The sequence below is a fragment of the Dasypus novemcinctus genome, chromosome 23, assembly GCF_030445035.2.
Source record: "Dasypus novemcinctus isolate mDasNov1 chromosome 23, mDasNov1.1.hap2, whole genome shotgun sequence".
NCBI lineage: Eukaryota > Metazoa > Chordata > Mammalia > Cingulata > Dasypodidae > Dasypus > Dasypus novemcinctus.
Window position 1 is genome coordinate 53,996,109 of NC_080695.1, and position 18,226 is coordinate 54,014,334.

The 18,226-nt window shown below is 43.4% G+C and overlaps 1 protein-coding gene across 3 annotated transcripts in view; it reads right to left on the reverse strand.

Moving 5' to 3' along the window:
- Positions 1-2,189: 2,189 nt before the first annotated feature.
- TMC5 (transmembrane channel like 5) overlaps positions 2,190-18,226 on the reverse strand; it is an 86,604-nt gene continuing 70,567 nt past the window's right edge. For 2 of the 3 annotated variants that reach the window (XM_012522164.4, XM_012522165.4), the window contains exons 16-22: positions 16,556-16,631; positions 16,253-16,386; positions 14,903-15,076; positions 10,870-10,948; positions 4,648-4,752; positions 3,416-3,458; positions 2,190-2,696 (exon numbers count right to left, since the gene is read on the reverse strand). In XM_012522164.4, the coding sequence (XP_012377618.1) occupies positions 2,650-2,696; positions 3,416-3,458; positions 4,648-4,752; positions 10,870-10,948; positions 14,903-15,076; positions 16,253-16,386; positions 16,556-16,631 (658 nt within the window). In that variant the 3' untranslated portion in view covers positions 2,190-2,649. The remainder of the gene's footprint in view (positions 2,697-3,415; positions 3,459-4,647; positions 4,753-10,869; positions 10,949-14,902; positions 15,077-16,252; positions 16,387-16,555; positions 16,632-18,226) is intronic. The other variant, XM_058286368.2, reaches the window with a different exon arrangement.

An 18,226-nucleotide genomic window follows, 5' to 3' on the forward strand; every position in this document is an offset into this window, starting at 1 on the left:
ACAAATAGCAAGATCTCCCCATGCCTGGAGCCGGGAGAGCACTTTACAAAGAGTCACCACCACTACTACTAATGGGTGGAAGGCATTACTCTTCCCAGGCAGGTGCAAACATGAGCAGACCAGAGTTAGCCCGCTCTCCATATCTGGGTGCCCAGACAAAGGCTGTGAAAAAGTCCCAACTTTGAAAATTCAGGGAGGGACTGCTAAATGCCACCATACTGAAGAGCAATCTTACAAATGAGCTTAATTCTTCTCACCTCTCTTCAAATCAAAGCTTTTAAAAAAGTGTTCAAGTCTTTGCCATTTTAGTCCTGCAACTTATAACTGAACTTTACACAAAATCATCTCATTGTGTCACAAGAAATGACCCAGACAGTTCACTGCATACACTTGAAGAATCAGGTCCTGCAGAATTCAAAATAAGTCTCTGCTTTTTTCGTTCTTAAAATGAGGGGTTGGGAAGTGGATTTGGCTCAACAGATAGAGCATCCACCTACCACATGGGAGATCCAGGGTTCAAATCCAGGGCCTCCTGACCCGTGTGATGAGCTGGCCTATACACAGTGCTAATGCACACAAGGAGTACCACGCCATGCAGGGGTGTCCCCCGCATAGGGGAGCCCCACGCGCAAGGAGTGCACCCCGTAAGGAGAGCTGCCCAGCGCAGAAAAAGTGCAGCCTGCCCAGGAGTGGCGCCGCACACATGGAGAGCTGACACAGCAAGATAATGCAACAAAAAGAAACACAGATTCCCAGTGCTGCTGACAATACAAGCAGACACAGACGAACACACAGCAAATGGACATAGAGAGTAGACAATTGGGGGGAGGCAGGGAAGGAGAGAGAAATAAATAAATAATAAATCTTAAAAAAAAATGAGGGGTTATCCAGCTCTCAAATGATTATTAGAAAGCCTATGTTACTTTTCTAATTTTGAAGTAAGTATTGGAAGAGGAGGATGGTGACGGACCCCTGAAGATTCTCATGTCATATTCTGGGCTCACCATTTGCACAAATGTGTGCTAAGGGCCCTAATAGGCTCTTAGGGTCAGCCACTTTGGGGAAGAACTACTCTAGATTCTAGCTCAGTGGTTTTCAGCTCTGGTTTCCCATTAAAACTGTCTGGAGAGCTTAAACCTATTTCCAAGACGCTGATGGATTTGGTCTAGAGTGGGGCCTGGACACAGCTGTTGGTTGGCAGCTCCCTGTGAATCTTGGGTGCAGCTGGGGTTAGAACACTGCTGCCTAAAGAGAGGCCCTGACAGGACCTGGGGACAGTCGGGCTAACCAGACTCTCCCTGATGTCAAGGCCAAGTGTCAAAGACATCCTTCTCACATCCAAATGTGTGTGTGAGACCTGCAGACTAGATCTGGCTACTGTGTTACACCTCTAGGAGAAGCAGGGACTGTGCTAAAATGGCAACAAGGGATTGAGGTGACAGGAGAAACTGCCCAGATGCAAGCAATTAGAAGGTGTAAACAAGCAGAGATGATAAGGAAACCCTTTCAGCAGGAGTTCCCCTTTCAGTGCAGAAACCAAAGAAGCATAAACAGCATCAAGACAGTCCAAAGGAAACACATCAGTGCAAACATCAATTCCAGGAGGTCGCCTTCACTGACCCCACAGGTGAGGTAAGTTTCCTGTAGTCCTCTGTGCTTCTCCCTAGCAGCACCGATTGCAATTGTAGTTAATTATTGCTTAATTCTTAAATTGGTGTCTAAATTAATCTGATAGCACCATGAACGCAGGGACTGTGTCTCAACTCGTTCACCATCTTGCTCACTACCACTTGGTACATATTTGTTGAATGAATGAAGGAACAAAAGAATATGAGTTATAATTCTTGAAATGTGAAACAACTAGCAAAGATGATGCCCAAATGCAGTTGATGAAGTAAATGAATTAATGAATAAATAAGGGAATGAAGAAAGTGAATCAATGACTGAGCATTGGTTGGGTACTTGGGTTTCAAATGCACTGTTAAGTGTTTTCTAAATTCAGTGATTCCTAAAGAGGAGACTCCTCTCCTCTGAGTATCTTGTAATTGCCCCTTTCTGGGCCCTTCAGTTTAAAGTACCATTTCATACCTTGTTGGCAAATCCACAAAAATGCAACAGGCAGCTCTAAAGGTTGTTTCACCTTTGGGCGACATGGGGATGTTTTTAGTTCAAAGTCATGAACAAATGCAGAGGATCACATTTTTATTCCTGCTGGAATACATTTCTTAGCACCCATTTCCAAACATTTTCCAGGAAAAGCAAAATGACTTCTGACTTGAAGTCTGGGAGGAGAGAATTCTATGGGCCAATAATTCATCTGCACAAAGCTTGAAGAAAAAAAATACATCATTCCCAGGTTATTTCTTCTCAGGTTTTTTTTTTTTTTTTTTTAGCTGGTTTAAATATTCCAACTTTCTTTTCCAGAAAACCTAAAATGTTTTGTCTTAAAAAATCATCACTTCATTCAGGTTTCAAAAAGAGCAGGGATTGCCCATTTTACATTGGCATTTACAATGTGGTCAGTTTCTACTCCTGACTAAAGGCTTGTGATTCCCCTTCTGGAAAACTCATGAAGGTCCAGATGCCATGAAGTTGTTCCATTTTTATCTTTGTTCTGTATTTGATTGTTGTCTTGTTACCACACAATCGTTAGGTCTTTGGATTATCTTCTTGAATTGATCCCCTAAATCGCAAGTCTGGGTTTGACACAAAGAGAAGTTAGCACAGACATACCCTGCCCCATCTCTAAAGGAGAAGACCAAACTGACCTTCAAGATCCCATGGTTCCTTAGGCCTCTCTTGCCTCCTTTTTAGTGTCTTCAATCCTCCCCCAGAAACTCCCATCATCAGATGCCTTCAGAAAAAAACTATCTCCAAGAAGATGAATGGGATCCGTTTATTTGTCTCCTCCCAGGCATTCATCCCTGTCCTGGCATCAGCTCCAAATTTTCCTTGGGAAGTCACCCTGTCCCCAGTCTCAAGCCTTTGAATGGATGCATCACCTGTAGCCACAGATGCAGCATGTGACTCAGATCTGGTCAATGAAATCATCCCATTTCCAAGGCCACTGCCATTGGTTCATGGATGAGCACATCACCCAATCGGATTCAATGAAACACTATGAGAATTCTGGGTTTCTCATGCTTTCCCTCTAGGCTTGAATCTGAAAAGGTACCAGAAGCTGATGAAGTTGTCTTGCAATTACTAAGAGCCTAATTGAGAAAGGAGGTGGCATGGAATGGAGCCTCTAGCCATGCCTAAAGGAGGAATTATTCTCAGATTTTTGCCCAAGCCAGTTTGTATAGGGTCTGGCAGCTGAAAGAATAACTGATACAGGAACAATTCTGACCCTCTATCTCAGGATATGTCCTCTGGATAAATTAGTATCTTATCCAGTGCCAGTCTGGCTACTCACCGCAAGTGGCATCACGTTCCCCCAGCTGCAGAAGGCCTTGTTGCTGAAAAAGAAGAAAACAGGCAACCACATTACCAGAAGAGGACGTAGATCTCAGGTCTTGTTGCATAGTTGGTAAGATTTGTGAGCCCCCCACCATTTTAAAATGAAGGGGTGACAGATTAAGACCAAGGCTAAGCATGCAAATATCTAATGTTTTGTTTTGGTTTTCAGTGACAGTGATGCATTTGTTCATTCATTCACTCATTTCACAATATTTACTGAGCATTCCAATATGCCAGTAATTTATCAGGACCGGGGCTAGGACCAGGGCTTACCAGGGTACAGACCTGGTCTCTGCCCTTGTGGAATTTAGAGTTGTCTTCCTGCTCTTATTCTAAACCGTATGACAGTATTCATTTACACAGATAGTAAAATACACAGCAGTCCTTTCTGTTGGAATCCTTACTTCCAAAACCAGTGGCATTTAAATTAAAGTGCATTTACTATTTATCAGTATTTTCCAAGATGCTAAGGAAGCCAGAAAGGGCTTTGGGCTTATAAATAGCATGATTCCAAGCACCTTTTACACCATTCCTGGGAGGAATGTTTAAGTTAATAAAATCTTTTTAAGAGAGTGTTATTGCAATATCTATTAAAATAATCATGTGGCAGAAAAGCTCATGTAAAATAACTATAATAAAAATGTTTCATTATACAGTTTGGATAGCTTAAAAAAAAACAAAACTGGAAATAACCCAAATGTCCAGATATGTGCAGGCTGAAACAATGGAATATTAAATGGTGGGGAAAAGACATTATGATATTATTTTTTAGTACAACCCCACTTTTGTAATAAATAAAAGCATTAGTAAATGCATATATGTTTGCGGATACCCAAGGTAAAAAAGTCTGAAAGAATACCCATTCCACTGAGCGTGGGATGAGCCTTAGGGCACTTATTGTCTCGTGGGATCTACTCCTTCATTATTGGGTGCATATAAAACAAGCAAGAAAGCTCCACGAGGGCAGAGGCTTTGTTTTTTTCACCACAATAACCCCAGCCCCTAGAACAAGGTGAGTCATGGAAAGTGTTGAATGAATGAATATTCTTTTTTAAATAAAAAATACAGGAATGTTTAAAAATAGATGTGATCTATTTGTATGTGATCCTGCACGCTTGGTGTCTAGCTCCCTTTCCAAAAGGAGGCGAGTGTGTGTCACAGGGCTCCCCAGGCAGCCTCCAGCCTCACCTCCACCTCTCTCCTCTCCAGGGTGAGCGAGCCGGGGTTTCCTTTTTTCTCCATATCCTGCAGCTTGAGCAACTTTTCTATCAGGAACATCTTATCTTTGCCCTCCTGCCAAGAAGAAGAAAAACATACACACACAAAGCCATGAGGAATGAGTGGTGGCGGGGTATTGTGAAACAACGGATGGAAAGAAGGTTGGTCTTTAGGCAGCTAGGGTCCCTGAAGCTGGATGGAGCCTGCCACCCTGTTTTCTCTTGATGAAAGAAAAGGAATATTTCACAGCAAAGTCGAATTATCCCCCACAGCCTTCCTCTATTGTAATTCTCCTCTACGGCAATGTCCCTAGAGTAGGAGCCTTCTCTAACCTGCTGCTAGAAGCAACTTAGGTGCCGTTGTCTGGAGCCACAGGACAAATGGTTTTCCGTATCCCCCTTCCGGCTCGCTCTCTGCCCCAGGACCTTATCTGGATCTGCCTTGTCCTCCAACTGAGAATGCCAGCAGCTTTGTACCAAGTGCTTCAAATATGTTTCCTTTGTCAAAGTTAACTGCTTTCATGGAAAAGACCTAGATCAATTCCCAGAATGGGAAGAAGAGCAGGTGAAGGGGGTGTGCCCTCCCAGGAGTGTGTCATCACTTTTCTGTGAACCCCTGTTGCAGTAAGAGAGTGGTAGCTTCCCCCGTGTGTTGAGGAGGTGGAGCAAGCACGGGTGGGTGTCTAGGCCAGTCATGGGAGTCCCACTTCCCACGCCTCTGTTTCTTCTTACACTATGATCCACTAATCTGAGCACCCATCAGGAGCTCTTGCTTGCAACAGTCATTACTGTGGTGTTTGCTTCATGATGATTATCTACTCCCCTCGTCCTTTCTACATTTATTAACTGGGATTATTCTCTAGTGAAGAGCTGAAACTGGAATTTTTAACAAGTCCTCCAATGGTCTGGAGGCAGCCGAGTTGTTTGGTAATCTCTGCTCTGTACCAGGAAACTTTAGAGTCCCCCTGGTTCAAAGCCCACCATTTACTAGCCCCATGACTTTAAGCAAGTCACTTCACTCTGTAAGCTTCAGTTTTCTTAATTTTAAAATGGGAATTAAGACACATACACACACACAACCCAGAGAGGGTAAAGATTAAATAAGAATTATTTTATCACAGTACAACATCAGCATCATATTAGCACTCAGTAAAGGTAATCTGTCACTATTACTGGTTCTGGAAGAGGCCCAGGAATTTGCTTTTTTTTTTTTTTTTTTTTTTTTGAGGTACTGGGACCAGGGACCGGGAACTAGACCTGGAACCTCCCACGTGGGAAGCAAGCACTCAATCCCTTAAGTCATACCTGCTCCCCAGAACTTGCACTTTTAACAAGCACCCAGAAGTTTTAGCTGTAGATGATCATACTTTGGTCCAGAGCCTTCCTAGCCTCTTTGGTTCTTTTGGAGACAATGTCCCTCTCTTTGTGGTCCATCCTCTGGACAAGACTCTCAAGCTGGGAGGCCCATGGTGAGGCTACGGTGTTCCCTCAAATGATGCCATCAACTCTCTATCCAGGTTGCCTGGTACTGCCCACACAACTCAAGCTTTTCAGATCAAATCCCTCCCATACGGAGACCTTCATATGACTTGCCCAATCATTCAGAGCTCTGCAACAGAAAATATTGGTGATGCTTCTGGTGACAGAGAGGGGAAAGAGCATAACTAACTTACATCTTTTTCTTTATATACCAAAAGAACCAGGTAAAATGATCTGAAAACCCCAAGATTCAAGCAGACAGTACACTGGTGAGTCCTGTTTCTTTCCCATGCTTGCATGGGAAAGGTTATTTGGTGTTTAGAAGAAAAGGCAGCCAGTCCAGTAACAGTGAGCATTCTTAGTATCCAGACTGTGATCTCCAAATGCCATTTAAGCAGGACTACTTGAAGAAATGGCTGATTCCTGTCCTGGGACAGGACATGAACAAGATGAGCATGGAACATTTTATCCTTCCAGAAAGCAAGGAAGCCATCAAAGACTTCTGGGGCAATGCTGAAAGAATCTAGGACATGTATTGTTTCTACAATTAAAAAAAAAGAACAACTACAGAGTCAATGAGGGAAGCAGACTTGGTCCAATGGATAGGGCATCCAGCTACCACATGGGAGGCCTGCAGTTCAAACCCCAGGCCTCCTTGACCTGTATGGAGCTGGCCCATGCACGGGGCTGATGGCGTGCAAGGAGTGCCGTGACACGCAGGGGTGTCCCTGCATAGGGGAGCCCCACATGCAAGGAGTGTGCCCATGAGGAGAGCCACCCAGTGCAAAACAAAGTGCAGCCTGCCCAAGAATGGTGAGGCACACACAGAGAGGTGATACAACAAGATGGTGCAACAAAAAGAAACACAGATTCCCGGTGCTGCTGATAAGGATAGAAGCGGTCACAGAAGAGCACGCAGCAAATGGACACAGAGAGCAGACAACTGGGGTGGGGGAGCGGAGAGAAATAAATAAAAAATAAAACAAACAAAAAAAAGTCAATGACAATAAAAAACAATATGTGGTCCTGGACTGGGTCTAATAATGGAAGAGAAAGACCCAAAAGAACATTATTGGGATGTATAAAAAAATTGGAACATAGACTGCAAGCTTTATAGCAATGCTAAAGTTCTTTAACTTGATAACTACACTTAAGTTGGTTGCATAAGTGAGTATCCTTGTTCTAAGGAAATTTACGTGGAAGTACTAGGTGTTTAAGGAATGTGAGGTATACAACCTACTCTCAAATGTTTATGAAAGAAGAGAGAGAGAGAGGAGGAACACAGCAAATGTGGTAATGCTAAAATTGGTGGTTCTGGGTATCTGTGGGGTTGGGGTGTGTTGGAATTCTCTGTATAAGTTTTGTATTATTTTTGTAATTCTCAGTTTGAAATTATCTCAAAATAAAAGATTTAAGAAAAAAAACGGAGAAATACATTCAGAAGTGTTTCTACTAGCAAAGGTTAAGGCCAATTGGGCATTTAAAAAAGTGATTGTGATTGAATATATTTGTATTTCAATATATTTACCAATCAATATATTTAAATCCATGAATTCACACTTACAGTTCTAAAATCCTCAATGACTACATTTGGAGATTGCTAGGGTACTGAATCATCATTTTAAAACTGGTAAATAAAGGGAAAGACTCATGCATTTACCTTCCCTTTCCTCAATGAAGTGTATTTCGGAGTAATCAAATAGTCAAGGAGCAAACGTTCTTTTTTATAGAAGAATTTCAGCTAATAAATGTAGAAGGAATTATGGAATTAGAGTATTGCTATTTGACAAATCCTACTGAAATAAAAGGATCGTCTAGGCAGTACTTGCCAAAGCTACTAAATCCACAAGGTGAAAGGCTGATGGGAGTTTTAGAATGAATGGATTAAGATAAAAAAGCTTGGAACCACTGATCATGCGTAACATCCCAAAAAGAAAAGAAAAGAGACAATCAGACATTATAGGTCTCTTGAAGTAATGCCATAAGTGCATAGCATCACCTAGACTCTGGCTCAAAGGTTATACCCAGATCTAATTTGGTCTCTGGATCTAACCACCAATTTACAGGAAATACAAAGGAGAAAATATGCTAAGCAACACAAGAGGGTTGCAAATCAGACATAATGAGAATACAGGAAATACTACAAGACAAATGACCTGGTTCTTTAACAATAAATGGCAAGAGAAAGAGGCAGCTGGTGAACGGTTATAAAAGACACACAGGTTCTATAGTCATGGCAGATGGCTCTGGAGTTCAGTGCCTTCTCAGTGGGCCCTATTTGGGAATTTGTGTTCCTGAGTGTGATGGAGTTGAACTCAGATGTAACCTTTCTACACATGCCTCTTCTGTCACTTTTACTGAACCTGTGATTGGCGCTGGAGTTGGTGTATATTCAGGAGACTTGAATCTCTGGACTGTCTATGTGCCAGCTGGGCCCTGAGCCTCAGCAGAGTTGTAATACCTACTCTCCGGTTTGTTGGACTTACCCTGGTCAGCTAACAGGGAGGTGAAGATGGTCAATCACCATACCAGGGAACCAAGAGTGTCTACAACTGCAAGCTGGAGAATCGCATCCTTCAGCCATGTGGGATCTAAGCCCCCTCTTGATTTAGAGATGGAGTGGACATCACCATCCCAGGGTCCATAGGATGGAGGAATAAAATATGGATTAGAATGAACTTACTGGAATTCTATTATAGAATTATTGTGACTCTAGCAATGGTTGAAATTGTATCACTGATGTGGAGACAGTGGTCACGGATGTTGCTGAGGGCAGGGAGAGGGAAGAAGAGATGTGATGTGGGGGCATTTTTGGGACTTAGAGTTGTCCTGAATGATATTGTAGGAACAGATACAGGACATTATATATCCTGCCATAACCCACTGAACGGCCTGGGGAAGAGTGTAAACTACAGTGGAAACTATAATCCAAGCAGTGTAGCAGTGCTCCAAGATGTATTAACCAAATGCAATGAATGTGCCACACTGATGAAAGAGGTTATTGATGTGAGAGGAGTGGCAAGGGGTGGGGCATGGCATATATGGTGTAGCAGTTTGATATAATTGATGAATTCCAAAAAGAAATATCGGATTATGCTTGTAATCTGATCTGTACTTGGGCGTGATTGAGTTATGATTAGGGCGTTGCGGGGCATGGCGAAGGAAGAACAGAGTTGGGGATTTCTCATGTTAGAGTTTGATGCTGAAGACCCAGGAAGTCAGCACGCAGAGAAAAGAGAAGCCAGCCTGAGGAAAGAAGGAACCTTGAAGCCAGAGAAAAGCAAGCCCCAGGCACATAGGAACCCAGGAAGCCTGAACCCTCACAGACGTCGGCAGCCAACTTGCTCCAAATAGACTTGGGTGAGGGAAGTAACTTATGCTTTATGGTCTGGTATCTGTAAGCTCCTACCCCAAATAAATACCCTTTATAAAAACCAACCAATTTCTGGTATTTTGCATTAGCACCCCTTTGACTGACGAATACATATGGGAGCCTCTTATATTTTTAATGTAACATTTTTTGTGATCTATGTATCTTTTTCTTAAAAAGACAAAAAATTAAAAAAAAAAAAGTTGTCCTGCATGACATTGCAGTGCTAGATACAGGCTATTGTATATTTTGTCATAACCTACACAATTGTACAGGACAGAGTGTAAACTATAAACTGTAGTTCATGGTTAGTAGCAATACTTCAATATGTGTTCATCAATTGTAATAAATATACCACACTAATGAAGGATGTTGTTAATGTGGGAAAAAGTAGGGGGGAGGGAGGAGGGCATATGGGAATCCCTTATAATTTTTATGTAACATTTATGTAATCTAAAGCTTCTTTGAAAATAATATTTAATTTAAAAAAAGGAAAAAAGGTAAATAATATTTTGTTTAGGGGACAAAAAAGAAAAAGAAACTTGATACATACCAACCAAATGCAAAATGTAGTCCCTTTGTGGATTCTGATTTGAACAACCCTACTGTAAAAAGACTCTTATGGGGACAACTGGGGAAATTTGAATATGGACTGAATATTAGATGACATTAAAGAATTACATTTTTGGGAAGTGGATATGGCTCAAGCAATTGGGCTCCTATCTACCATATAGGAGGTCCAGGGTTTGATACCCAGGGCCTCCTGGTGAAGGCAAGCCGGCCTATGTGGTGAGCTGGCCCACACGGAGTGCTGGCCTGTGCGGAGTGCTGGCCCACGTGGAGAGCTAGTACAGCACACAGCAGACCAGGTAGCTAAGGTGGCGCAAGAGAGTGATTGCCTCTCTCCCACTCCGGAAGGTGCCAGGATCGGTTCCTGGAGTCACCTAATAAGAATTCAAGTAGACACAGAAGAACACACAGCAAATGGACAGAGAGAGCAGACAATGGAGGGAGGGGGGAGAAATAAATAAATCTTTGAAAAAAAATTATGTTTTCTTTTAAGTATGATGATGTTTTTATGGTTATATTTCTTAAAAGTCTTTATCTCTTAAAGATACATATAGAAGTTTTACAGGTGAAATATAAAAAGCCTAGAATTTGCTTTAAAATATCACAGAGATTTGCAAGAAAATGAGTATACACAAATGTGGATTGCCAGTGAGGCTCAGTGGTGAGCATTTGGGGTTCCTTGTACTGTTCTCTTTATTTTAGATTAGGTTTGGAAATTTCTGTTATAAAATATTTAAAAGGGGGGGAGTACTGGAAAGGTCCTATGAGACTTACATTAATGATCTGTTCGTGGAGCAGTCTGATCATAATCTTCCTTCCCTCTGTGATTTGCCAGTAAAGATAGGTGATGATTCTGGAAAAGAAGGGGAGAGAGAATAACATTCACTCTTGCCAATGATTCGCAGGCTCTGGATTTCAATTGGGTGGAAAGGCTTGCTAATGGATTTTCTGAAAAGTTGCGTCAGGGCAAGTTGTGGGTTACATACATTTGAGCGTCGTTCTCCACCTGGTTGCACCTGGACTCACCTGGGAGGGGGAAAAAAGACTAGTGCTGTGGCCCCTCCTCAGCCCAATTCATTGAGCTTCTCTGGGTATGGGGCCCAGCCATCAGCATTGTGAAGAGCTCTGCAGGTGATTCTAAGGTGCAGCCAGAGTTTGTGAATCACTGCACTGGACAGTGCGGCTCAAACTTCAATATGATACAGATTTCCTAAGGGGTTTGTTAAAATGCAGATTGATTTCATAGGGTCTGGGGTGGGGCCTAAGTTTCTGCATTTCTGGCACGTTCGCCAGCAAATTAGAAGTTTGGAGGAACAAGGCACTAGAAGAACTCATCATTTGAAGAAGGTTATTGACAGCCTAGTGTTGGGGAGGGGGGATGGCCCAGGTTCTAACTGGCTCTGCCACGTGGGACTTGTGTCTATAGGTTACCCCTCCTCTGTCTCTTCTCTCCCATTTGTAAAATCAGTAAAATCCCATCTGCTCTGGAATCTAGATCAACTGGTTCCCATGGTCCATGTGTTTGAGTTGTGCCTCTCTCCACGTGGAGCTGTAATCTCAAATGCCATCAGGGCTAGGAACCACCATTATTGAGCCAACCAATTGCTTCCCTGCAGGAAAATAGGCCTAGCCTTGACAGATCTCTACTGTTTCACAAGAAACCAGAAATCAAAAAAAAATTTTTCAATTTGAAAATTAAAACAACAAGAAACCCACAGCACTAAGGGGGTAACATGCTGCAGGGGAGAGTTGGTTCTAGAGCTGCCAATCTGCTTAACCCCTTGGCACATTTTCCTTCTGAAAAATGATTTAGAGTTTATATATTTTGGGTGTCAATCAAGCTCTGCCTTTCTTAGTATCCTTAACCTAGGAGTTTCTAAGGTAAACTTACAGGAATTTGTGAGTGTTTCGTGGTGAGCTACCATAAAGAGGAAGCAGTGATGTCCTGGAAAGAACATGGGACATGGGAGCAGTGGCACCTGGATCACCCTTTACGAGAGGTGGGGTGTCGGTTCCTCTTCTGTAGAATGCTAATAATAATAACACCAACTACTTAACTTCCTTAGGGTGGGTTGGAGATATCAACTGGGGTCAACAGAGTGACAGATTATTTGTGTAAAGTCTACTGCGCACAACCAAGGGATTATTCCTGTTACTACTCAGTCCTGACTCTAAAGGAGTGGTGAGACCCAGCATAGGAAGGAGGCCAGCCGAGGGAAACTACCAAGGAAGCAGACTCCAGAGACAAAATGGAGCACACTCAACCATCCTTGCCTAGAGGTCCTTCCATGGTTACCACCCAGTGAGGAGAGCCCATGACATAAGACCCAACTGAGCTCAGAGAGAAGGGAAGGAGTACTTATTAGATTTCCCCGCAGAGATCACAGAAAAAAATGTCTTTTCTCTCATGCAATTATTGTGGTTTGAGGAAAGAGGCACCAAGTGCACAGCTACGGTCATAACAAAGCCAAGGCTGCAGATGTGGCAGAACGCATATCACAAAGAAGTGACCAAATTTTGGGGAACTTTCCAATGACAATAATCAATAATTTGCAGAAGTTTCTAAACACTGGTCCATGAGGACCTAAGAATCACTCGGGAAAGCTTAGCAAATAGAGTTTTTGAATCCCTGGGAGTGGACTAAACATTGTATCAAAATCTCTAAGGAATGAAGAGGGTGGTTTACAGTAGGAAAATTCATGTTTTTGAAAAAAACTTCCTAGATAATTCTGACATGAGTCTGGGAACTACTAACTATGAGTGAAGACACTGATTCTGGCGGTGCCTTTGGCTCGCCTGGTAAAATCCAGGTGAGTTAAAACAATTCCACAGGCCCTTAGAGTTGCCGCAGACTTCAGAGGACATCTGCTCCAACCACCCATCATTTGCAAGAATTTCTTTTGGAGCAACTCTCTCCCAACTACCAGTTTTTGGAGAACCATTGTCATGTTTTTTTTCCTTATTGACTTATTACCTATATGTTTCTACTTAATATTTTTCTTTAAAATGGCTGACATTTGGACTTAAATGTACCCCATATTTGGATTTCGTTATCTATAACTGCCTCAACACCTTTCCTTGGATGTCTGATAGTCATCCCAAATTTAACATGTCCACAACAGTTCCTGCCCCACCTGCTGTCTTCACAGCAGAAGTAATGGCAAATTCATTCATTCTTCCAGTTGCTCAGGTACAAAATCTGTTGGTTATTCTTAACTCCATCTCTCATGCCTCACAAATAATTCTTCAAGAAATCAATTTTCTCTGCCTTCAAAAGATTAAATATATCCAGAAGCTGGCCATGTCTTACTCCACCCCTGCAACTGCCCAGGGGTAAGCCACACCTGGGTTATTACAAAAATCTCCTAAACTAGTCTCCCTGTTTCACCTCTTGCCCCATCCACAGTCACTTTTTCAGCATGGTAGGCAGAGCAATTCTTTTCCAACCTAACTCAGATCATGTCTCTCTTCTGCTGAAAATCTTGCAATAGTTCACTTCAAGTAAAAGCCACAGTTCTCAGATTGCTCCCCAAACCCTATCTCCAATCTTACTCTCTCCCTTCTCCACTGTTCACTCCCCACGGTACCCCTGGCTTCCTCCTGGCCTCAAATTCACCAGGCATGCTCCCAGTTTAGGGCTTTTACATGTACAGCTTCTGCCTGGAACTCTCTCCCAATGTATGTCCATGCCCTGACATCTCCATCAAGGGACCACATCACTCAATCTTCCTTCCCTTCTGGCTTCCAGGTGGGCACAGCCATTGGGAGACACTGGCAGGAGACTGAAGGAAAAGAGGGAGGGAGAAAGTCGGGCATTGATGTCCATTGCATCCTGCCTGCCCGGAAGTGGCCCCTCCTTATGGCCCCAACAAGTCCCAGTCTCTGGTAGCCTCTTCCCCTCCCTTGCTCCTTCAGGCCTCGTGGCCACAGAAGCTTCCCACCTTTGCTTCCCTCAGGGTACTTCACCTTCCCTTGCTGCAACTACTAACCTGCCCATATTCTCTTTAGGAAATGGTCTTCAAACTCTTTGATTGAGCCATCTACTTCCTGCTAGAACCCCACATAATAAAGGCAGGATAAAATCTATCCCATCAACGAGGATAAAGACCAAATCAGATGAGAAAGTAACAGAATAGAAGGTGATACTACTACTATTATTATTGGAGTGCCAATCTTTATAATGAAAATGGACCTTGTTTGATTCAGCCTGGCTTTTAATGGGACTTACTTTTTTTTAAAACATGTACCCTTCTTCCATATACATGTTAATGTGTCTGAAATTACAGTGTATCTTACAGTTGATGTGTGCATTGAGTGTGGTAGTTAGTGTTTCTGATTTCCCCAGACAGCTGTCATTAGGTTAATGACACCTCTCAGCATTGATGGTGTTTTGGTAGAGAAAAATTCAGAAGCAAATACAACACCTTATATATCAATAATGCCCAAACCACTTTTTTCTCAAACCATTTTAACATATGACAATCTCAGAAGGAAAATATGATTTTCCTAAGCATTCTTGCATTCACTTTTTCATTTTATGCTCATGTCTTGTCTTAAAGAGAGACAACAGGTATTGCTTTCTTCATACAAAAGGCAAAGAAACCAGGACAAAAAGATATTAAATAACTGTTTTTAAAAATTCATTCAAGGGTAGATTCAGGATCACGGAGGACACTGTGCTCTGCCGTGTTGCTTCTTCATCTCAAGAGGATGAGATGTCTACATTTAGTACCCATGCCCCCAACCCACCACCATCCCCAGCTGCTTTTGGCTCTCCCCTCCTGGTTTCCCAAGATGTCCCACTTACAGCACAATAAGGGTGAGGATGAAAAAGAAGTGCACACTTCCAATGAGATTCCGGTAGATCCAAACAACCCACAGGTAGCTGGGCCTTTTACTGAGTGTATCGATCCAAAGGTAGATGGAGTTTATGATGGTAGACAGACCTCGAAAGGGACCACAGGAATCTGAAGGCTTCAGTCTGGTAAAACATGGAACAGAAGAGCATCTTTAGCATGAGGCCCTGGTAGAGTTTATTCTAGAATCAGGATGTCCTTTCTGGGCACCTGGCCCAGAAATAGTCACTCTTACCTGCTCCATCCACATTCCCCTTCCAAAGGAAGCTCTAGCGCTCCCAGCCTTGGCTGGAGTGTTTTGTACCCATGCACTCTGATTGGACCGGATCCTGATCTGACAGTGGCCAACCCAAAGCAGGAGGTGACCAGGTGGTACCCTAGCTTGAAGGAATGAACTGGGGCCCTTGGATTCTCTTTCTTGGGAACTTGAACTAAGAAATTCAAATAAGGGAGCCTGTTAGCTAAGGTAGCAGAAGTTGTAGCTTCAATGACTATGTGCACGCAGTCATTATGAATGCGTAGCAACTAGAGGGCAGCAAGGAAATAACTGATTAGGAAGAGAGAGAGGATAGTAGGGGAGAGATGCAAGGACATCAAGAAACAGAGTAAACTGCCCTGCTACTGGTGGCTCCAGTTCCCCATGTACGCTACTGAAATCAGCTTCCTTGTTTGTTCATTCAGTCTACAAAACATCATTCAACTTGGACTAGGCTGGGTAGGCCTGGGGATTCCATAGCAAACAAGACATACATGGCCCATGCCCTTTTGGGGGACGATGGGTCATTGATGAGTAAACAAAGCATTTCTGACTGTGAACGGTGGAATAGAGAAAAGGAACTCAGCCTCAAGAGAGGGAAGAGGTGGGCAAGGACTGTGGACAGGATGGCCAGAAGTCCAGATCCTGGAGGTGACTTTTGTGCTGAGAACCAGCAAGTGGGAAGACAGTGGCAGCAGTAGGGGGCAAAGGGTATGGGGAGAACATGCCCAGCAGAGAGCCCTGCCCTATGTGGAAGGAAGACAGAGCAGTGTGGATGGGGTCCCAAAGGGAAATAAGGTTGGAGAAGGTAGGAGTCAGGCGGACAGAGCTTTTCAGGTCACTGGGAGGAAGTTCTGTTCTTGAGATGGAGGAAGGGCCTCTCCCCCATCTGGGAAACGTCAGGACACCATGGAAGTGAGGAAGTTGCTTGGGTCATGACTGTGGGCATCTCTTGTTTTTAGTGTCCATCAATTACCAAGGGAACTCGGATTCAACAGTCCCTCACTCTGTCTCCAAAACAGCACCCCAAGATCCCATCTCGTACCTCCAGATGACGATGGCCAAGGTGCACAGGACTCCCGTGAAGGAGGGGAAAAAGAGCAAGAAGATGAAGAAGGTCATCATCTGCGAGGCCCGCCAGGCTTTGCTCGGAGGCTGGAAATTCATCATCAGGCTGATCTAAAGGGAGACAAGCAGCCCATCTCCCAATGGCTGCCAGGAGAGCAGGCCAAAGGGACCCCCCCCCCCCCCGAGGCCCGACACCCGTTTCCTGATCCCCTTCCCAGGCCCTCCCGGGTCACAGGTGTCTAAGCAAAGCGGGTCGGTTCCAATCTTCCAACTGACTCACATTTTTGACGTAAAACATGATGAGAAGAGTAATCATTTGGATAAAGGGCAGCAGAGGGCAGAAGAAGATTCCAATCCTGCAAGGGAGCGAGGGTGAATGTGAGACCAGAGGAGATGCAGCAGGGAGGGGAAGGGCTGGTATTGGGGTGTGGTGAGAAGGGGCGCCAGGGAGGTTACTCCCGTCATAGCCAACCTAGCAGACTCCGCCCACAGCCTGCATCCTCACTGCTCTCTTCCAAGCCTTGGAAAAATGATTCTGCAGAGGCCCCCAGCCTCTAAGCCAATGATGTACTAGTTCCAAAGTGTGGGGCAGGTCTTCCTCCCCTCCCGCCTCCGTGGCATTCAAGGAGGTCTGAGGTCTGCAGGAAGGAGGTGCTGATTGCATTGAGTGGCATGTGAGAAAGGCACTCCCTCTGAAATTCTCCTTCCGTGCTTCTGACGGCCAAAAGGAGGCCATCTCAGGTCGCTGCTAGACCATCTTGAACCCCTAACTCGTGCCAACCTCCCATTTTAAAAAAGAGGGAGTAAGTTTTAGACTCAGAGCCTTGGCAGGCCAGAGCCTCTGGCTAGGATTTGTCTGTTTTTGAAGAAATTGCTTTTCTTTTTCTAGTTACTTGTGATGTATGCCCAATGACATAGGGTTTCCATTTATTATTGTACAATGAAGACTCTTTTTGAAAGTGTATTTAATTTTTTAAAAGGCAGGCAATTCAAAAGAAAATGTTAAGTAACTATTATTTTAGTGAAAATAGTAAGTAAATAATAATAGGTTGAAACACAGATATGCCAAAAAATAACCAGGTTGGTGTGCAAATGGCGAAAGTTTGAGAGATAGTTTCCCACCCTGTCTCTACCACTCTCCCTAACATACATGCCCATTCTGTCATTGTATTACCTTGTTTTAAAACTCATCATCAAAGACAGTATTCTCCTAAAACCCACAGAGGCTAAATCTAAATGAGTGTGCTTCTGATTATGCTTATTCATGACTTATTAACAAAACCCTAAAAACACAGAATAATGGCCATGCCTAACTGTGTCCCTCTGCCCTCACTGCTCATATCTCCCTTTGGAAACTCTGTCAAGTGGTCCGTAGTTAGGGGCTCTAGAATTAAAGAAGCCTGCAGCCAAGTAAGCACTCAATAAATCAGAGCTAATATTATTATTACACTGTCTCCGACAGTTTACACACATTATTTCTTAAAAAACAAAAACGAAAACTTAGAGGTTCTCGAATGGAAAACAATAGCCATAATACCATACTAAGAACACATTTCTGAGCCAGGTACCCCCAAAGCACTTTAAGACATACATTTTTTCATTCAATCCTCACCACAACCCTGGGAAGTAGGCACTATAATCCCCTCATTTAAAATTTAGAAAACTAAGGTGTACAGAGTGTTGAATAACTTGCCCAGAGACAAGCTGGTGATTGACAGAACACAGGCGTGAATGACCCCTTGTAAACTGCCAAGTGCTCTCAGATCAAACTGCCAGGAGGTGATCAGGTGGGGTATAAATGTATCCCCTAAATTACAGAAACTAAAAACCCTTACTAGCTCTAAAATAAATTCCTTGACGTTAGTGAGTTGTTTGCAAACAGCCAAACCAGCCAGAGTACCTTATCCCCAAAAGCAGGAAAATAAAACACATCATGGTTGTCTGGCATATT